The 24,224-nt window shown below is 47.0% G+C and overlaps 1 protein-coding gene across 1 annotated transcript in view; it reads right to left on the bottom strand.

The window, feature by feature from the left end:
• NRAP (nebulin related anchoring protein) overlaps positions 1-20,457 on the bottom strand; it is a 140,346-nt gene extending 119,889 nt beyond the window's left edge. The window contains exons 1-8 of the mRNA XM_075842687.1: positions 20,386-20,457; positions 14,545-14,649; positions 14,379-14,465; positions 13,379-13,486; positions 12,201-12,305; positions 12,012-12,119; positions 11,130-11,219; positions 10,363-10,467 (exon numbers count right to left, since the gene is read on the bottom strand). Coding sequence (XP_075698802.1) covers positions 10,363-10,467; positions 11,130-11,219; positions 12,012-12,119; positions 12,201-12,305; positions 13,379-13,486; positions 14,379-14,465; positions 14,545-14,649; positions 20,386-20,457 — 780 coding nt within the window. The remainder of the gene's footprint in view (positions 1-10,362; positions 10,468-11,129; positions 11,220-12,011; positions 12,120-12,200; positions 12,306-13,378; positions 13,487-14,378; positions 14,466-14,544; positions 14,650-20,385) is intronic.
• Between the last annotated feature and the right edge of the window lie 3,767 nt (positions 20,458-24,224).

The raw sequence follows: 24,224 nt of genomic DNA, 5'->3' as shown, positions 1-24,224 counted from the left end.
CACCTGTCCTCCATACATCAGTCCTCCATACATCAGTCATACACCCGTCCTCCATACATCAGTCATACACCCCTCCTCCATACATCAGTCATACACCCGTCCTCCATACATCAGTCATACACCCCTCCTCCATACATCAGTCATACACCCGTCCTCCATACATCAGTCATACACCACTCCTCCATACATAAGTCATACACCCCTCCTCCATACATCAGTCATACACCCGTCTTCCATACATCAGTCCTCCATACATCAGTCATACACCCGTCATACACCCATCCTGCATACATCAGTCATACACCCCTCCTCCATACATCAGTCATAAACCCGTCCTCCATACATCAGTCATACACCCGTCCTCCATACATCAGTCATACACCCGTCCTCCATACATCAGTCATACACCCGTCCTCCATACATCAGTCATACACCCGTCCTCCATACATCAGTCATACACCCGTCCTCCATACATCAGTCATACACCCGTCCTCCATACATCAGTCATACACCCATCCTGCATACATCAGTCATACACCCCTCCTCCATACATCAGTCATAAACCCGTCCTCCATACATCAGTCATACACCCGTCCTCCATACATCAGTCATACACCCGTCCTCCATACATCAGTCATACACCCGTCCTCCATACATCAGTCATACACCCGTCCTCCATACATCAGTCATACACCCGTCCTCCATACATCAGTCATACACCCGTCCTCCATACATCAGTCATACACCCGTCCTCCATACATCAGTCATTCACCCGTCCTCCATACATCAGTCATACACCCATCCTCCATACATCAGTCATACACCCGTCCTCCATACATCAGTCATACACCCGTCCTCCATACATCAGGCATACACCCGTCCTCCATACATCAGTCATACACCCGTCCTCCATACATCAGTCATACACCCGTCCTCCATACATCAGTCATACACCCATCCTCCATACATCAGTCATACACCCCTCCTCCATACATCAGTCCTCCATACATCAGTCATACACCCCTCCTCCATACATCAGTCCTCCATACATCAGTCATACACCCGTCCTCCATACATCAGTCATACACCCATCCTCCATACATCAGTCATACACCCGTCCTCCAGACATCAGTCATACACCCGTCCTCCATACATCAGGCATACACCCGTCCTCCATACATCAGTCATACACCCGTCCTCCATACATCAGTCATACACCCGTCCTCCATACATCAGTCATACACCCGTCCTCCATACATCAGTCCTCCATACATCAGTGATACACCCGTCCTCCATACATCAGTCATACACCCGTCCTCCATACATCAGTCATACACCCATCCTCCATACATCAGTCATACACCCATCCTCCATACATCAGTCCTCCATACATCAGTCATACACCCGTCCTCCATATATCAGTCATACACCCGTCCTCCATACATCAGTCATACACCCGTCCTCCATACATCAGTCATACACCCGTCCTCCATACATCAGTCATACAAACGTCCTCCAAACATCAGTCATACACCACTCCTCCATACATCAGTCATACACCCGTCCTCCATGCATCAGTCATACACCCGTCCTCCATACATCAGTCATACACCCCTCCTCCATACATCAGTCATACACCCCTCCTCCATACATCAGTCATACACCACTCCTCCATACATCAGTCATACACCCGTCCTCCATACATCAGTCATACACCCATCCTCCATGCATCAGTCATACACCCGTCCTCCATACATCAGTCCTCCATACATCAGTCATACACCCCTCCTCTATACATCAGTCATACACCCGTCCTCCATACATCAGTCCTCCATACATCAGTCATACACCCCTCCTCTATATATCAGTCATACACCCGTCCTCCATACATCAGTCATACACCCATCCTCCATACATCAGTCATACACCCGTCCTCCATACATCAGTCATACAACCATCCTCCATACATCAGTCATACACCCGTCCTCCATACATCAGTCATACACCCGTCCTCCATACATCAGTCATACACCCATCCTCCATACATCAGTCATACACCCCTCCTCCATACATCAGTCCTCCATACATCAGTCATACACCCCTCCTTCATACATCACTCCTCCATACATCAGGCATACACCCATCCTCCATACATCAGTCATACACCCGTCTCCATACATCAGTCATACACCCATCCTCCATACATCAGTCATACACCCATCCTCCATACATCAGTCATACACCCCTCCTCCATACATCAGTCCTCCATACATCAGTCATACACCCCTCCTCCATACATCAGTCATACACCCGTTCTCCATACATTGGTCAAACACCCGTCCTCCATACATCAGTCATACACCCATCCTCCATACATCAGTCATACACCCGTCCTCCATACATCAGTCATACACCTGTCCTCCATACATCAGTCATACATCCATCCTCCATACATCAGTCATACACCCCTCCTCCATACATCAGTCCTCCATACATCAGTCATACACCCCTCCTCCATACATCAGTCCTCCATACATCAGTCATACACCCCTCCTCCATACATCAGTCCTCCATACATCAGTCATACACCCGTCCTCCATACATCAGTCATACACCCGTCCTCCATACATCAGTCATACACCCGTCCTCCATACATCAGTCATACACCCGTCCCCCATACATCAGTCATACACCTGTCCTCCATACATCAGTCATACACCCGTCCTCCATACATCAGTCATACACCCCTCCTCCATGCATCAGTCATACTTCCATCCTCCATACATCAGTCATACACCCATCCTCCATACATCAGTCATACACCCGTCCTCCATACATCAGTCATACACCCGTCCTGCATACATCGGTCATACACCCGTCCTCCATATATCAGTCATACACCCGTCCTCCATACATCAGTCATACACCCGTCCTCCATACATCAGTCATACACCCATCCTGCATACATCAGTCATACACCCCTCCTCCATACATCGGTCATAAACCCGTCCTCCATACATCAGTCATACACCCGTCCTCCATACATCAGTCATACACCCGTCCTCCATACATCAGTCATACACCCGTCCTCCATACATCAGTCATACACCCGTCCTCCATACATCAGTCATACACCCGTCCTCCATACATCAGTCATACACCCGTCCTCCATACATCAGTCATACACCCGTCCTCCATACATCAGTCATTCACCCGTCCTCCATACATCAGTCATACACCCGTCCTCCAAACATCAGTCATACACCCGTCCTCCATACATCAGTCATACACCCGTCCTCCATGCATCAGTCATACACCCGTCCTCCATACATCAGTCATACACCCGTCCTCCATACATCAGTCATACACCCGTCCTCCATACATCAGTCATACACCCGTCCTCCATACATCAGTCATACACCCGTCCTCCATACATCAGTCATACACCCGTCCTCCATACATCAGTCATACACCCCTCCTCTATACATCAGTCATACACCCGTCCTCCATACATCAGTCATACACCCATCCTCCATACATCAGTCATACACCCATCCTCCATACATCAGTCATACACCCGTCCTCCATACATCAGTCATACACCCCTCCTCTATACATCAGTCATACACCCCTGGTCTATACATCAGTCATACACCCCTCCTCTATACATCAGTCATACACCCATCCTCCATATATCAGTCATACACCCGTCCTCCATGCATCAGTCATACACCCGTCTTCCATACATCAGTCATACACCCATCCTCCATACATCAGTCATACACCCGTCCTCCATGCATCAGTCATACACCCGTCTTCCATACATCAGTCATACACCCATCCTCCATACATCAGTCATACACCCATCCTCCATACATCAGTCATACACCCGTCCTCCATACATCAGTCATACACCCATCCTCCATACATCAGTCATACACCCGTCCTCCATACATCAGTCATACACCCGTCCTCCATACATCAGTCCTCCATACATCAGTCATACACCCGTCCTCCATACATCAGTCATACACCCATCCTCCATACATCAGTCATACACCCGTCCTCCATACATCAGTCCTCCATACATCAGTCATATACCCCTCCTCTATACATCAGTTATACACCCCTCCTCTATACATCAGTCATACATCCCACCTCTATACATCAGTCATACACCCATCCTCCATACATCAGTCATACACCCGTCCTCCATACATCAGTCATACACCCGTCCTCCATACATCAGTCATACACCCATCCTCCATACATCAGTCATACACCCGTCCTCCATACATCAGTCATACACCCGTCCTCCATACATCAGTCAGACACCCCTCCTCCATACATCAGTCATACACCCGTCTTCCATACATCAGTCCTCCATACATCAGTCATACACCCGTCCTCCATACATCAGTCATACACCCGTCCTCCATACATCAGTCATACACCCGTCCTCCATGCATCAGTCATACACCCCTCCTCCATACATCAGTCATACACCCGTCTTCCATACATCAGTCCTCCATACATCAGTCATACACCCCTCCTCCATACATCAGTCATACACCCGTCCTCCATACATCAGTCATACACCCGTCCTCCATACATCAGTCATACACCCGTCCTCCATACATCAGTCATACACCCGTCCTCCATACATCGGTCATACACCCGTCCTCCATACATCAGTCATACACCCATCCTCCATACATCAGTCATACACCCGTCCTCCATACATCAGTCATACACCTGTCCTCCATACATCAGTCATACACCCGTCCTCCATACATCAGTCATACACCCCTCCTTAATGCATCAGTCATACACCCATCCTCCATATATCAGTCATACACCCATCCTCCATACATCAGTCATACACCCGTCCTCCATACATCAGTCATACACCCGTCCTGCATACATCGGTCATACACCCGTCCTCCATACATCAGTCAGACACCCGTTCTCCATACATCAGTCATACACCCGTTGTCCATACATCAGTCATACACCCGTCATCCATACATCAGTCATACACCCGTCCTCCATACATCAGTCCTCCATACATCAGTCATACACCCCTCCTCCATACATCAGTCATACACCCGTCCTCCATACATCAGTCATACACCCGTCCTCCATACATCAGTCATACACCCGTCCTCCATACATCAGTCATACACCCGTCCTCCATACATCAGTCATACACCCGTCCTCCATACATCAGTCATACACCCGTCCTCCATACATCAGTCATTCACCCGTCCTCCATACATCAGTCATACATCTGTCCTCCATACATCAGTCCTCCATACATCAGTCATACACCCGTCCTCCATACATCAGTCATACACCCCTCCTCCATACATCAGTCATACACCCGTCCTCCATACATCAGTCATACACCCCTCCTCTATACATCAGTCATACACCCCTCCTCTATACATCAGTCATACACCCCTCCTCTATACATCAGTCATACACCCATCCTCCATATATCAGTCATACACCCGTCCTCCATGCATCAGTCATACACCCGTCTTCCATACATCAGTCATACACCCATCCTCCATACATCAGTCATACACCCATCCTCCATACATCAGTCATACACCCGTCCTCCATACATCAGTCATACACCCATCCTCCATACATCAGTCATACACCCGTCCTCCATACATCAGTCATACACCCGTCCTCCATACATCAGTCCTCCATACATCAGTCATACACCCGTCCTCCATACATCAGTCATACACCCATCCTCCATACATCAGTCATACACCCGTCCTCCATACATCAGTCCTCCATACATCAGTCATATACCCCTCCTCTATACATCAGTTATACACCCCTCCTCTATACATCAGTCATACATCCCACCTCTATACATCAGTCATACACCCATCCTCCATACATCAGTCATACACCCGTCCTCCATACATCAGTCATACACCCGTCCTCCATACATCAGTCATACACCCATCCTCCATACATCAGTCATACACCCGTCCTCCATACATCAGTCATACACCCGTCCTCCATACATCAGTCAGACACCCCTCCTCCATACATCAGTCATACACCCGTCTTCCATACATCAGTCCTCCATACATCAGTCATACACCCGTCCTCCATACATCAGTCATACACCCGTCCTCCATACATCAGTCATACACCCGTCCTCCATGCATCAGTCATACACCCCTCCTCCATACATCAGTCATACACCCGTCTTCCATACATCAGTCCTCCATACATCAGTCATACACCCGTCCTCCATACATCAGTCATACACCCCTCCTCCATACATCAGTCATACACCCGTCCTCCATACATCAGTCATACACCACTCCTCCATACATCAGTCATACACCCCTCCTCCATACATCAGTCATACACCCGTCCTCCATACATCAGTCATACACCACTCCTCCATACATCAGTCATACACCCGTCCTCCATACATCAGTCATACACCCGTCCTCCATACATCAGTCATACACCCGTCCTCCATACATCAGTCATAAACCCGTCCTCCATGCATCAGTCATACACCCGTCCTCCATACATCAGTCATACACCCGTCCTCCATACATCAGTCATACACCTGTCCTCCATACATCAGTCATACACCCGTCCTCCATACATCAGTCATACACCCGTCCTCCATACATCAGTCAGACACCCCTCCTCCATACATCAGTCATACACCCGTCTTCCATACATCAGTCCTCCATACATCAGTCATACACCCGTCCTCCATACATCAGTCATACACCCGTCCTCCATACATCAGTCATACACCCGTCCTCCATGCATCAGTCATACACCCCTCCTCCATACATCAGTCATACACCCGTCTTCCATACATCAGTCCTCCATACATCAGTCATACACCCGTCCTCCATACATCAGTCATACACCCCTCCTCCATACATCAGTCATACACCCGTCCTCCATACATCAGTCATACACCACTCCTCCATACATCAGTCATACACCCCTCCTCCATACATCAGTCATACACCCGTCCTCCATACATCAGTCATACACCACTCCTCCATACATCAGTCATACACCCGTCCTCCATACATCAGTCATACACCCGTCCTCCATACATCAGTCATACACCCGTCCTCCATACATCAGTCATAAACCCGTCCTCCATGCATCAGTCATACACCCGTCCTCCATACATCAGTCATACACCCGTCCTCCATACATCAGTCATACACCTGTCCTCCATACATCAGTCATACACCCGTCCTCCATACATCAGTCATACACCCGTCCTCCATACATCAGTCATACACCCGTCCTCCATACATCAGTCATACACCCGTCCTGCATACATCAGTCATACACCCATCCTCCATACATCAGTCATACACCCATCCTGCATACATCAGTCATACACCCATCCTCCATACATCAGTCATACACCCGTCCTCCATACATCAGTCCTCCATACATCAGTCATACACCCCTCCTCCATACATCAGTCATACACCCGTCCTCCAAACATCAGTCATACACCCGTCCTCCATACATCAGTCATACACCCGTCCTCCATGCATCAGTCATACACCCGTCCTCCATACATCAGTCATACACCCGTCCTCCATACATCAGTCATACACCCGTCCTCCATACATCAGTCATACACCCGTCCTCCATACATCAGTCATACACCCGTCCTCCATACATCAGTCATACACCCGTCCTCCATACATCAGTCCTCCATACATCAGTCATACACCCCTCCTCTATACATCAGTCATACACCCGTCCTCCATACATCAGTCATACACCCATCCTCCATACATCAGTCATACACCCATCCTCCATACATCAGTCATACACCCGTCCTCCATACATCAGTCATACACCCCTCCTCTATACATCAGTCATACGCCCCTCCTCTATACATCAGTCATACACCCCTCCTCTATACATCAGTCATACACCCATCCTCCATATATCAGTCATACACCCGTCCTCCATGCATCAGTCATACACCCGTCTTCCATACATCAGTCATACACCCATCCTCCATACATCAGTCATACACCCATCCTCCATACATCAGTCATACACCCGTCCTCCATACATCAGTCATACACCCATCCTCCATACATCAGTCATACACCCGTCCTCCATACATCAGTCATACACCCGTCCTCCATACATCAGTCCTCCATACATCAGTCATACACCCGTCCTCCATACATCAGTCATACACCCATCCTCCATATACACCCGTCCTCCATACATCAGTCCTCCATACATCAGTCATACACCCCTCCTCTATACATCAGTTATACACCCCTCCTCTATACATCAGTCATACATCCCACCTCTATACATCAGTCATACACCCATCCTCCATACATCAGTCATACACCCATCCTCCATACATCAGTCATACACCCGTCCTCCATACATCAGTCATACACCCGTCCTCCATACATCAGTCAGACACCCCTCCTCCATACATCAGTCATACACCCGTCTTCCATACATCAGTCCTCCATACATCAGTCATACACCCGTCCTCCATACATCAGTCATACACCCGTCCTCCATACATCAGTCATACACCCGTCCTCCATGCATCAGTCATACACCCCTCCTCCATACATCAGTCATACACCCGTCTTCCATACATCAGTCCTCCATACATCAGTCATACACCCGTCCTCCATACATCAGTCATACACCCCTCCTCCATACATCAGTCATACACCCGTCCTCCATACATCAGTCATACACCACTCCTCCATACATCAGTCATACACCCCTCCTCCATACATCAGTCATACACCCGTCCTCCATACATCAGTCATACACCACTCCTCCATACATCAGTCATACACCCGTCCTCCATACATCAGTCATACACCCGTCCTCCATACATCAGTCATACACCCGTCCTCCATACGTCATAAACCCGTCCTCCATGCATCAGTCATACACCCGTCCTCCATACATCAGTCATACACCCGTCCTCCATACATCAGTCATACACCCGTCCTCCATACATCAGTCATACACCCGTCCTCCATACATCAGTCATACACCCGTCCTCCATACATCAGTCATACACCCGTCCTCCATACATCAGTCATACACCCGTCCTCCATACATCAGTCATACACCCATCCTGCATACATCAGTCATACACCCCTCCTCCATACATCAGTCATAAACCCGTCCTCCATACATCAGTCATACACCCGTCCTCCATACATCAGTCATACACCCGTCCTCCATACATCAGTCATACACCCGTCCTCCATACATCAGTCATACACCCGTCCTCCATACATCAGTCATACACCCGTCCTCCATACATCAGTCATACACCCGTCCTCCATACATCAGTCATACACCCGTCCTCCATACATCAGTCATACACCCGTCCTCCATACATCAGTCATACACCCGTCCTCCATACATCAGTCATACACCCGTCCTCCATACATCAGTCATTCACCCGTCCTCCATACATCAGTCATACACCTGTCCTCCATACATCAGTCCTCCATACATCAGTCATACACCCGTCCTCCATACATCAGTCATACACCCCTCCTCCATACATCAGTCATACACCCGTCCTCCATACATCAGTCATACACCCCTCTTCCATACATCAGTCATACACCCGTCCTCCATACATCAGTCATACACCACTCCTCCATACATCAGTCATACACCCCTCCTCCATACATCTGTCATACACCCGTCCTCCATACATCAGTCATAAACCCATCCTGCATACATCAGTCATACACCCGTCCTCCATACATCAGTCATACACCCGTCCTCCATACATCAGTCATACACCCGTCCTCCATACATCAGTCATACACCTGTCCTCCATACATCAGTCATACACCCGTCCTCCATACATCAGTCATACACCCGTCCTCCATACATCAGTCATACACCCATCCTCCATACATCAGTTATACACCCGTCCTCTATACATCAGTCATACACCCGTCCTCTATACATCAGTCATACACCCGTCCTCCATACATCAGTCATACACGCGTCCTCCATACATCAGTCATACACCCATCCTCCATACATCAGTTATACACCCGTCCTCTATACATCAGTCATACACCCGTCCTCCATACATCAGTCCTCCATACATCAGTCATACACCCATCCTCCATACATCAGTCATACACCCGTCCTCCATACATCAGTCATACACCCATCCTTATACACTATGCAGACAATTATACATCCATCCATCATCCATCACACATGTATAGGTGACCACACACACAACTTTCTAATGTCTACTCTGATTTCTGGTGTTTCCCTGACACAAATACTCACGTCGCTGGCTATATCATTAGCCTTTTTGGCGCTGAGATACGCCGGGGTGATCATTGCTGGAAAGCTGCCCTTCCCTCTGTACTCCTCCAGATCCTCATCATATTCCTATTCCAAAAGGAGAAATCATCATCAAAGACGTATAAATTACAATGTCTGCAAGGTGAAACTAAGACGGAGATGTATCAATAATAATCAGGATCCAACCTGTTCAACAATCAACTTTCTACCAATTTGTGTTTCTAGTGTAATATGATGTGATGGATACATTCAGTGTGCGGCGCTGCGGAATATGTTACCGTACTATAAATATAATATAATAATAATAATAATAATAATTATGATAATAATCTGCTGTCAGCGCCCTCTGGTGCTGGAATTGTAAGTTACAGCCAAGAAACTATCACACTGATGATGTTCTGCCGAGCTTTATATTCAGATTTATATGTATTCTGACTGTATAAGTGCAGGGAATATCAGGCTATCCTACCTGTGTATTATGTGCCCCTTATTGCTATAGATATAACATTGAATATAGACAAGTGACTATTGTTAGACATCCCATAATTGGAATATCAGATAAGAAAAGATGCAGGCGATTTATGAGCTCAGCCTCTTGATTTGATGATGGGCCGTAGTGAAGGCTTTAAGGATCTTTTCAGAGATGTTGCATTCAGTCTTTGATTTCTGCACAGTCCCGGGGCTGAGGGACAGGCGGACATGTGGTGGGGGTGACTGACAGTTGTGCGCCTCCGGGTCTCGCCTCTTACCTCCCTCAGCTGCTCTGCTCTCTGTTTGGTGACATCTGTGGCGCTTGTTTTTCCCTTCATCTCCCTCTGATAACGCTGGTGATATTTTACCTGTCGCAGGGACGGAGGGAGCACAGACATTACACTAGTCCCCAACACTTAGGACTCTGCATTAACCACACTTATGTATTCTAGAAGTTATTATACATTTATATTGGAGTAAAAGGTGCGGTCTTGACTTGTACCCTAAATAAAAGAAGGTCACACAAAACTACCCATGCCCCCCCAGGCAATAAGCCTTCTGCAGGGGCACATAACCCCAGCGCCACCATTCACTGCACCCCTCCCCCTCACACACCGACTCCTGTACATTAAAAAATTGAAAAGTGACACATATTGCGTCAATCAAGGATTTTGCTCCGGCTTTTCCAGATCCCAGAATGGCAAGTCTGCTTAGTTATGAAGTGATACATGCGGTGACCATATTTCTGCATAACTAGACAGCTTTGCTGATCAGGTGTCTAGGAAAGTTGGGTTACACTCTTATGTTTGTCGCTCATCTTCCCAGAAACCGATATAACTAAGACATCAGAATAGAATTGTAATCTATAGTGGGGCTCACATTTACCTGCAGTGCGCAGCTTCGGTGGGGGGAAATCTATAGCAGTGAACCAAGAGCAAATGCTTTAAAAAATAGACTTTCTTGGGTGAAAAAAATCTCTGCTACTTTTTGGTTATAGGCCCCAGAGATATACACTCCAGCGTATAAGTGAAGCGGAGAGGTATAGATGAATCCTGCCCTACAATAATCTACAAATGACACTTGCAGCAAAGGGATCTACAGCACCACCTAATGGCCAGAAGTGGTACTGAGGTTCATCAAGAGAATGGTCCAGAACTTACATCACTGGCCAGCTCATTAGCCTTCTTGGCAATCTGGTAGCCTGGAGTAATCAATGCCGGGAAGCTGCCCTTCCCCCTCTCCTCCTCATAGTCTTCTGTGTATTTTATCTGGAGGCAGAAAATACAGAAACAATTCAAAAGAAGCCATTGTGGTGCTGTGGGATGAAGGGGGAGATTGTGGGTACTTACATCGCTGCGGTGCTGACCCCCAGACTTGGCATGTAAAATATCCTTTGTGTCCACCACGCTGGTGTACTGGGATACCCGCTCATCGTGCCCACGCTTATATTCCACCTGTCAGGTAGGATACAGTCACATTTTATACAGAGATTGCAGGGACTATGCCATCTATAATGATCGGAGAACTGTCCTGTATATAGCGAGTGTATGGACTGTCCTGTATATAGCGAGTGTATGGACTGTCCTGTATATAGTGAGTGTATGGACTGTCCTGTATATAGCGAGTGTATGGACTGTCCTGTATATAGTGAGTGTATGGACTGTCCTGTATATAGCGAGTGTAGGGACAGTCCTGTATATATCAAGTATATGGACTGTCCTCTATATAGCGAGTGTATGGACTATCCGGTATATAGCGAGTGTATGGACTGTCCGGTATATAGCGAGTGTATGGACTGTCCGGTATATAGCGAGTGTATGGACTGTCCTGTATATAGCGAGTGTATGGACTGTCCGGTATATAGCGAGTGTATGGACTGTCCGGTATATAGCGAGTGTATGGACTGTCCGGTATATAGCGAGTGTATGGACTGTCCTGTATATAGCGAGTGTATGGACTGTCCTGTATATAGCGAGTGTATGGACTGTCCTGTATATAGCGAGTGTATGGACTGTCCTATATATAGCGAGTGTATGGACTGTCCTGTATATAGCGAGTGTATGGACTGTCCTGTATATAGCGAGTGTATGGACTGCATTGCATATAGTGACTGTATGGACTGTCCTGTATATAATGATTATTATATTATTGACCTGTACAAAGTGAGGGCCGTGTACTGTATATAATCATTGCTATATTTAGTGTTTCCTCCGTGTCTTATAGTAGAACTTGTATATACATTGCCGTATACAGCTCATGGGGGGCACTTACATTGCAGTATACAGCTCATGGGGGGCACTTACATTGCAGTATACAGCTCATGGGGGGCACTTACATTGCAGTATACAGCTCATGGGGGGCACTTACATTGCAGTATACAGCTCATGGGGGGCACTTACACTGCTGTATACAGCTCATGGGGGGCACTTACATTGCAGTATACAGCTCATGGGGGGCACTTACATTGCAGTATACAGCTCATGGAGGGCACTTACACTGCTGTATACAGCTCATGGGGGGCACTTACATTGCTGGCCAGCTGAGCGGCTTTCCTTGCTGTCTGATAGGCGGGGGTGATCATGGCGGGGAAGCTTCCTTTCCTGGTCTGCTGCTCATATTCCTCTGTATACTGTGCCTGGCAGCAGGGAAGACGCACATTGTTTTAAGATGTAAACGCCAAATAGAAAGTCATAAAATAAGTGACACCCGACGCCCCAGTTATAGTAATGTCTCCTCTACGGAAAAGAATGGAAACACGAAATGGAGAAATGTGGATGAGGGCTGTCACGTGCATGCGGGCCGTCAGGTGGATGCGGGCTGTCTGGTGGATGAGGGCCGTCGGGTGCATGCGGGCCGTCGGGTGCATGCGGGCCGTCGGGTGCATGCGGGCCGTCGGGGGCATGCGGGCCGTCGGGTGCATGCGGGCCGTCGGGTGGATGCGGGCCGTCGGGTGGATAAGGGCCGTCGGGTGGATAAGGGCCGTCGGGTGGATAAGGGCCGTCGGGTGGATGAGGGCCGTCGGGTGGATGAGGGCCGTCGGATGCATGCGGGCCGTCAGGTGGACGCGGGCCGTCAGGTGGACGCGGGCCATCATGTGTACGGGGGCCGTCATGTGCACGGGGGCCCGTCGGGTGGACGCGGGCCGTCGGGTGGACGCACGCCGTGGGGTGCATGCGGGCTGTCAGGTGCATGCGGGCTGTCAGGTGCATGCGGGCCGTCAGTTGGATGCGGGCCGTCGGGTGCATGCGGGCCGTCGGGTGCATGCGGGCCGTCAGGTGCATGCGGGCCGTCAGGTGCATGCGGGCCGTCAGGTGCATGCGGGCCGTCAGGTGCATGCGGGCCGTCAGGTGGACATTCCCAGCTCTGTGTACGCCAGATTCTCCGCAGAACCACCGCACATCGCGCTTTTTGCTGCTTAAAACAAGGAACACATCCCGTAATGTAATTATCAGCGAGTTCTATTGTTGCAGATCGTAATATTCCGCGCTCAGCCACCAGGGGGGGTCATTATGTGCTGAGGATCTTACGTTATTTATTATCGCCTGCTGTCCCTGCTCGATGCGAACCATGTCCGGGTTTACGTCAATCCAGGATTTACCCTCTTCATAAAGATTCTGGAGGAAAAAAAAGGGGAAAAAATGAGAGTGCGTCCCCCAATATCCCGACCTCGTGCACCCCCAGCGCTGGGAGTACCTGCTGCGTCACATGCTCTGCCTTGTCATTCTGGTCGCGCTCGACGCTGTTCATGTCCCAATGGAAAACGGACTTGAATCGTTCTCCGTCCTCCCGATACTTAATCTGTGGAGACAAGGTAACGCCGGATATCGGATCACTCCACCCCACTCTCCAAACATCGCCCGACATTTTTCTGGAAATAAAACTTAATCCTTGTACATTGAAAAGTGAAAATTTCTGATGGATTTTTTTGCTTCAGTTCCTCATCATTTTCTAGATCTCTGTTTGCTCTCATTGAATAGTAACATTTCTGTTTCCATCCAGAGGCTGAATCTCCTCCTTTGTTACAACTGTATCCAGCCTTGACGATTCTCTGTGAGCTAAACAATCTGGACTGCTGATACATTTTACCTACGCTGATACAATGTAACAAACTTTCAGGATAGGAGAGAGTTTTGTGCTGAAAATATATTTAGCTCACGAAATCTAAGTTGAGAAGGCCTTTGATCGGGTGCATTGGAATTATCGATCTCACCTTTTGGAACAATTTGGCATTTGAGGTTTTATAAAATCTTCTGTACTTGCATTGTATTCATCTCCTTTAGCTGGAGTTCTTTCCTCAGAGTTCTTTCCTCAGAGTTCTTTCCTCAGAGTTCTTTCCTCAGGGTTCTTTCCTCAGGGCTCTTTCCTCAGGGCTCTTTCCTCAGGGTTCTTTCCTCAGGGTTCTTTCCTCAGGGTTCTTTCCTCAGGGTTCTTTCCTCAGGGTTCTTTCCTCAGAGTTCTTTCCTCAGAGTTCTTTCCTCAGAGTTCTTTCCTCAGGGTTCTTTCCTCAGGGTTCTTTCCTCAGGGTTCTTTCCTCAGGGTTCTTTCCTCAGGGTTCTTTCCTCAGGGTTCTTTCCTCAGAGTTCTTTCCTCAGGGTTCTTTCCTCAGGGCTCTTTCCTCAGGGTTCTTTCCTCAGGGTTCTTTCCTCAGGGTTCTTTCCTCGGGGTTCTTTCCTCAGGGTTCTTTCCACAGGGTTCTTTCCTCAGGGTTCTTTCCTCAGGGTTCTTTCCTCAGAGTTCTTTCCTCAGGGCTCTTTCCTCAGGGCTCTTTCCTCAGGGCTCTTTCCTCAGGGTTCTTTCCTCAGGGTTCTTTCCTCAGGGTTCTTTCCTCAGGGTTCTTTCCTCAGAGTTCTTTCCTCAGAGTTCTTTCCTCAGAGTTCTTTCCTCAGAGTTCTTTCCTCAGAGTTCTTTCCTCAGGGTTCTTTCCTCAGAGTTCTTTCCTCAGGGTTCTTTCCTCAGGGTTCTTTCCTCAGAGTTCTTTCCTCAGGGTTCTTTCCTCAGGGTTCTTTCCTCAGGGTTCTTTCCTCAGGGTTCTTTCCTCAGGGTTCTTTCCTCAGGGTTCTTTCCTCAGAGTTCTTTCCTCAGAGTTCTTGTCCGATTCATTTAAGATACAAAATGGCACGCGGCAAGGTTGTCCTTTGTCCCCTATTATATTTGTCCTAGCCATGGAACCATTGGCAGAGTTGATACGCAATGATCCAAGTATTAAGGGTATTAGGCTATGTTCACACGGAGTATTTTGGGGGAGGAATATCTGCCTCAAAGCTCCAAACGGAATTTTGAGGCAGATATTCCTCCCCCAAAATACTCCGTGTGAATAGCAATTATCGCGCCGTTTTTCGCCCGCGGCCATTGAGCGCCGCGGGCAGAAAACACGCTTTCTCCTGCCTCCCATTGAAGTCAATGGGAGGTCGGAGGCGGAAGCGCCCGAAGATAGGGCATGTCGCTTCTTTTTCCCGCGAGGCAGTTTTACTGCTCGCGGGAAAAAGACGCCGACGCCTCCCATTGAAATCAATGGGAGGCGTTCTCGGGCCGTTTCTGCCGAGTTTTGCGACGCGGTTTCCGCGTCAAAAAACTCGGCAAAAGACCCCGTGTGAACATAGCTTTAGAGTTGGCCCCACAGTCCACAAAATTGGTCTCTATGCCGATGATGTTCTTCTTGCAATTACGGACCCTCTACAATCCCTAATTTCGGTCCAGAAAGCTATCTTTGAGTTCGGTAGAGTATCAAACTATAAAGTTAACCCAGCTAAGTCTCAAATACTGAGTATAGGTACAGATCCCACCATTAAAGTGCGACATTTCCCTATGAATGGAAAAAGGATGAGATTATAGTCCTAATTTTTATCTTTCGAAACTTCTGAAATGACTTACGGATTTTATATGGGCCGGAAGGAAACCGAGAATACGACTTTCCACGATGGTCAGACCTTGGTTTTCTGGGGGGATGGGAGTTCCGGATATTAAAAAATATTTTCAGTCTACTGTTCTTACCCATATGTACCATTGGTGGCAGAGTAACTCGGATCTTAGATGGGTAGAGATTGAGAGGGCCACGGTGGGGTTTCCTCTTGTCTCCCTTTTGTCTATAAAAGGGTCTAAAGGCCCAGTATTGGGTAGACCTTCACTCTCTATTGTTGCTTCCGTATCCTCCTGGAGATCTCTTATCAGTTACGCCTGTGTCGGAGTGCGTATCTCTGAAGCTACTTCCCCTTTGCTATCGATCTTCCTTCATGCCAGGAATTAATTTGGGGATCTGGGTAAATTCTGGAATAGGTGACATCGGGTCATTGTATGATGGAGATGCACTAATACCTCTTTATAACTTGGTAGTTACCACATTCCCAAACATCATCTGTTTAAATATTTTCAAATCCGCCATATTTTACAGTCAGGTTCTGTCGATTCCCCAGTGTTCCCTATTAGTGCACACAAGATATTTGTCTCGGCATCGTCAAAATCAAAAGGGATCTCTCTGCTTTATTCTGAAATCTCCCGATCTCAGTCGCTGGTTAAGCCGGGGTATTTGTGGCATTGGGAGCGAGATTTAAACCTGGAACTCCCACTAAGTGAATGGTTCTCTGCTATACATTGGGCCTCCGGGATTTCAAGGGGAGCAAGCCACAGAGAAATACTACTTAGGTGGTGTAGAACCCTCTGCCAATTGCTACATTTAATGTTACTTATTCTCCGCCATGTTGGAGGGGTTGCGGTATGATAGGCTGTTACATGCAGGTATGGTGGACTTGCCCTCTTGTATCCAAGTTTTGGAAATGAACCTTTACATTTATTTCTTCTATTGTACATTTCAGGATCTCTCCATCCCCAGCTCTGGCACTCGGTTTTATTGGCCTTGTTGACATCCCTATAGAGTTTCGGTGGATCGTTGGCCATGTAGTCTTGGCTGCCAGATTATTGATAGCCGGGTCTTGGAAGTCTTCAGATCCGATCACAATAATGGAGCTAAGTAACCTAGTACACATTGACTATGTTATGGAGAAGATGGTAACTATACGTTTAAATACCTTTCGTATACCATGGGCCCTATGGTCAGAATATGGGTTGTCCAGGACTCCTTCCCCCACTTCCCCCTCGTAACATGGGCGCTGGTAGTTCGGGGGGCAACGTATGGCGATTGGTTCATCTTCCATTTTCTAAACCTTTCTGTATAAACCAAATGTGGGATGGAAACTTCTGGCTCCGACTTCCATGTTTTGTTTTTCTCTTTTGGAAGAAGGTAACACGGCGGCTTTTCTGTCTCTTTGTTACAATTACTACTTAGAAGCTGAGACTTGTTTAGTTGCTATTTCTAATGTATTTGTGCTATAAAATATTAAGATTTTACACTAATCTGCTGACAACGGATGGAATTGTTTTCGTTTTCCCTTCTTCTGATGGATTATTTAGTGCAAATGTCTCATTTTTCATCTTTTTTGTTCTTTTTTTTTGCTTTTTAACTGTTTTGTTGTTTTGTTGAAAACGTAATAAAAATTTAAATTCAAAAATAAGAAAGTTGAAGAATTTTTCAGTATAAAAAGAAGAAGCATTTAACCTGAAAAACTCATCCTGGCCTATTCCTGCTGATACAGCTGAGGGTTTGTTACAATGTATCAGTGTAAATTATTCTCTGTGAACTAAACACATCCGTAACACAAATCTCTCATGTGTTGGACTTCAGACTAACAGCTCTTACCTACACGGATACGTTGTAACTAACAGGTGTGAGGAGAGCCAAACAAAGAATGTCCCACTCGCTGACAGCAAGCAGAGATCTTGAAAATGGTGCAGAATTTAAACAATGCCTTCCATTGTTTAGAGATTAAAGCCTATGTCCACCTTCAGAACCACTTTTCAAAAAAATTATTGTCCCAATGCATTTAAAATGAAAAAGGAAGAAACTTTTCAATATTTCTTAATTAAAAATGACCTATCGTTTTGTGTATACAGCTCCTATGCAAACCTATGTGTAACAGACATCAAACAAATCTTTATAGTCGGATGCTGCGGTCATTTTGCCTTCCATCTGTCCCTTACTTCTTCCTAACGTCCATTGTTAGTTGGTTAGGAAAAAGTTGAGGTCAGAGTTTGACTGCAGGATCAGACTACAGGGCGTATTTGTTGTCTGTTGCCATGGAGACTAGCTCTGTATAGGAGCTGTTCACACAACAGCATTTTGAAGTAAAAAAAAATTGCCACGTTTTTTCATTTTTCATTTTCAATGAATTGGGACAATAAAGAAAAATGGGATTTCGAAAGTGGACAAAACCTTTAAGATTTATTTATAGAAGACCAGACCGGCCGCCGTGTATAAATTGTGTCATTTCGCGGTCCTCTGGTTATTTCATTGTTAGATCTCTTTCTGGGAAAGCCCCAACAATGGTTGTCACCCAGCTTTCCCAGATTCCTGAATGGCCAATCTGAATAGATATAAAGTGAATGACAACCAATATGGCCGCCATTACAGCTCTTGTCACCCAGCTTTCCTTGAGTTCTGATCATCACATCTGCAAAAATTGCATAGAATCGTCTTTAAGTCGCTCCTGCGATATTTTGGCGATTGTTGACGCGCAATGTCATGTGATCTCGATCGTCTTGATTGTCGCGGTGAAGCCCTCGCCTTATACAGACACTTGGGCCTAAAGCTGTGACAACCGCTATTAAAGTCCTGACCGTAAACACGATAAAGCGCCGTGTGGACGATGACTGAGAGCGACAGCCGCACGGAGCCAGGAAGGAAACAGCTCTAAGCACACAGGATCCGTAAATAACCGCGCTCAAGTCACAGCCGAGGCCCAAAAATAGATGGGAATACCACGGAACATTCCGTAACACGACCCCGGCCGGAGAGGAGAGAGGAACGGATCCTGCGCTTTATTATTATGTCTGACTTACCCGGCAGCTGTCATGTAAAACATCGGGGTCACGAGGGGAAGTCTCCCGTGTGGTGAACGGTGTGAGAGCGGCTTCCTCTCCTCTCAGGTAGTTACATACCCTCCCCAGACGTATCTCAGTAATATCTGGTCCTGGGAAAGCTGGGTGACAACTTCTATGGCTGCCACGGGGCTGAGCTGTAATACTAAACTCAGCCCATGGACAAGAGTGGCGCTGTGTCTGGAGAACAAGCAGACCCTTCTTATCTGTGACTGTAGTCAGCCAGAAACGGCTGATAACAGAGGACAATAGTGGATATTTTATGTCTGCTAAAGTTAAAGATTGTGTCTCATATTAACTTTTCATTCTGGTTCTGGAGTTGTGTAACTCTTAGTTATTTATACCGCAGTCAAGTTTCCGGGGTTCAGGTATTTGCCAATGTCCCCTTCAATGTAATATCCTTACAAATAAAGGGACCGCAGTACCATTGATGGCCACTAGGTGACGTCACGTACATTAGACTAGTAATTTGTAGCTTACAGCGGGCAGGAGTCACATATACCACAGGTCGGTATCTCCTCCAGCTGCTGTAGTACTACACATCCCAGCATGTCCTATCAGACCGCCAGTCTGCTATACTACTAATGGCCTGCGGTTGTCGCTCACCTCACTGGCCGCTGACTGTTTCTTCACATGGATGTTGACGGGCGTCTCATACACGCTGGTGAAGTTGCTCATTTTTGGATTGTGCCTGAAGACAAGAAGTGACATCAAACAAAAGTCAAGGAAAAAACAAAAATGAAACCGTGTCCTGAAATGTAGAATTAGATCGTAGTAAATTATGTGTAATGTCAATCAAGAAGTCTGACTAACAATGATAAGACGTGACTAATATGAGGTCCCGACTAATACCCACGAGACCCCGACTAATACTCACAGGGTCCCGACTAATACCCATGAGGCCCCCACTGATACTCACGAAGCCCCCACTAATACTCACAAGACCCCGACTAATACCCACGAGACCCCCACTAATACCCATGAGGGCCTGACTAATACCCACGAGACCCCCACTAATACTCACGAAACCCCTATTTATACCCACGAGGCCCCGACTAATACCCACAAGACCCCCACTAATACTCACGAGATCCCCACTAATACCCACGATGCCCCGACTAATACCCATGAGACCCCGACTAATACTCATGAGACCCCGACTAATACCCATGAGACCCCGACTAATACCCATGAGACCCCGACTAATACTCACGAGGCCCCGACTAATACCCATGAGGGCCTGAATAATACCCACGAGACCCCGACTAATACCCATGAGGCCCCCACTAATACTCACGAAACCCCTACTTATACCCACAAGACCCCGACTAATACCCACGAGACCCCCACTAATACTCACGAGACCCCGACTAATACTCACAAGACCCCGACTAATACTCATGAGACCCCGACTAATACCCACGAGACCCCGACTAATACTCACAAGACCCCGACTAATACTCACGAGGCCCCGACTAATACTCATGAGACCCCGACTAATACTCATGAGACCCCGACTAATACCCACGAGACCCCGACTAATACCCACGAGACCCCGACTAATACTCACGAGACCCCGACTAATACCCACGAGACCCCGACTAATACCCACAAGACCCCGACTAATACCCACGAGACCCCGACTAATACCCATGAGACCCCGACTAATACTCAGGAGACCCCTACTAATACTCACAAGACCCCGACTAATACCCACGAGACCCCCACTAATACCCATGAGGGCCTGACTAATACCCACGAGACCCCCACTAATACTCACGAAACCCCTATTTATACCCACGAGGCCCCGACTAATACCCACAAGACCCCCACTAATACTCACGAGATCCCCACTAATACCCACGATGCCCCGACTAATACCCATGAGACCCCGACTAATACTCATGAGACCCCGACTAATACCCATGAGACCCCGACTAATACTCACGAGGCCCCGACTAATACCCATGAGGGCCTGAATAATACCCACGAGACCCCGACTAATACCCATGAGGCCCCCACTAATACTCACGAAACCCCTACTTATACCCACAAGACCCCGACTAATACCCACGAGACCCCCACTAATACTCACGAGACCCCGACTAATACTCACAAGACCCCGACTAATACTCATGAGACCCCGACTAATACCCACGAGACCCCGACTAATACTCACAAGACCCCGACTAATACTCACGAGGCCCCGACTAATACTCATGAGACCCCGACTAATACTCATGAGACCCCGACTAATACCCACGAGACCCCGACTAATACCCACGAGACCCCGACTAATACTCACGAGACCCCGACTAATACCCACGAGACCCCGACTAATACCCACAAGACCCCGACTAATACCCACGAGGCCCCGACTAATACCCATGAGACCCCGACTAATACTCAGGAGACCCCTACTAATACTCACGAGGCCCCGACTAATACCCACAAGGCCCCGACTGAGACTGATGAGGTGAGTAACCTTTTTCAATTACAATTAGCATTAACCCCTCCTCGTCATCTGGTTCGGGGGACAGTCCCTTTTATTTGAGGACAATGTCAGACGAGTGAAGTCAATGTGAATCTAATAGAACAATATTTGCCCCTCTTGACTCACGCCTGGCAGAACGGCTTCTTCTGGAAACTGACAAAGTTGTTGACCGTCAGGATCATTCTGCAAACTTCACAGTGGAAACAAGACTTGTGCCAGATCTAAAGAGAAGAGATCGTAATCCATGAGATGAAAACAACGACCCCCTCCCCCATCTCAGTATAATGTAAGATCTATAGGGGTATGAGGAAGGGGCAATCACTAACGAAACACTGGTGACAAGGTGGAAATCTGCCATAGAGCCCAACTGACCAATCAGGTACCGGCGCCGTCCCACGGTCAATACTGGACAATACAAGCAAATCACTGATCGGACGCGGTGGGTTTAGCGTAAATATCACCATTTCTAATTTACCCTTCATTCATTTTTTACATCCTCCAGAAACGCCTAAGAAACCTCAGAATAACGTACAGGAGACTCGCTGGAGACTTGTAGGAGCCCGACCGCAACGCCCCCGTAACGTGAGATCAGGACATCACTGCGCACAAATCCTCAAGATAAATATAGAAAAACTCAAAGACTTTCTAAGAACAACGGAAAAAAAAGGAACCGACAACCAACAGTATATACAAGAGATCAAGAACCGACAGAATATACAAGAGATCAAGAACCGACAGTATATACAAGAGATCAAGAACCGACAGAATATACAAGAGATCAAGAACCGACAGTATATACAAGAGATCAAGAACCGACAGTATATACAAGAGATCAAGAACCGACAGTATATACAAGAGATCAAGAACCGACAGAATATACAAGAGATCAAGAACCGACAGTATATACAAGAGATCAAGAACCGACAGTATATACAAGAGATCAAGAACCGACAGTATATACAAGAGATCAAGAACCGACAGAATATACAAGAGATCAAGAACTGACAGTATATACAAGAGATCAAGAACCGACAGTATATACAAGAGATCAAGAACCGACAGTATATACAAGAGATCAAGAACCGACAGTATATACAAGAGATCAAGAACCGACAGTATATACAAGATATCAAGAACCAGCAGTATATACAAGAGATCAAGAACCGACAATATATACAAGAGATCAAGAACCGGCAGTATATACAAGAGATCAAGAACCGGCAGTATATACAAGAGATCAAGAACCAGCAGTATATACAAGAGATCAAGAACCGACAATATATACAAGAGATCAAGAACCGGCAGCATATACAAGAGATCAAGAACCAGCAGTATATACAAGAGATCAAGAACCGACAGTATATACAAGAGATCAAGAACCAGCAGTATATACAAGAGATCAAGAACCGACAATATATACAAGAGATCAAGAACCGGCAGCATATACAAGAGATCAAGAACCAGCAGTATATACAAGAGATCAAGAACCGACAGTATATACAAGAGATCAAGAACCGGCAGCATATACAAGAGATCAAGAACCAGCAGTATATACAAGAGATCAAGAACCGGCAGTATATACAAGAGATCAAGAACCAGCAGTATATACAAGAGATCAAGAACCGACAGTATATACAAGAGATCAAGAACCGACAGTATATACAAGAGATCAAGAACCGACAGAATATACAAGAGATCAAGAACCGACAGTATATACAAGAGATCAAGAACCGACAGTATATACAAGAGATCAAGAACCGACAGTATATACAAGAGATCAAGAACCGACAGTATATACAAGAGATCAAGAACCGACAGTATATACAAGAGATCAAGAACCGACAGTATATACAAGAGATCAAGAACCGACAGTATATACAAGAGATCAAGAACCGACAGTATATACAAGAGATCAAGAACCGACAGTATATACAAGAGATCAAGAACCGAC

This window comes from Rhinoderma darwinii, chromosome 11, assembly GCF_050947455.1.
Source record: "Rhinoderma darwinii isolate aRhiDar2 chromosome 11, aRhiDar2.hap1, whole genome shotgun sequence".
NCBI classification, from domain to species: domain Eukaryota; kingdom Metazoa; phylum Chordata; class Amphibia; order Anura; family Rhinodermatidae; genus Rhinoderma; species Rhinoderma darwinii.
Note: the sequence above shows the minus strand (reverse complement) of the source record. Positions and strands in the feature narration are given on the sequence as shown.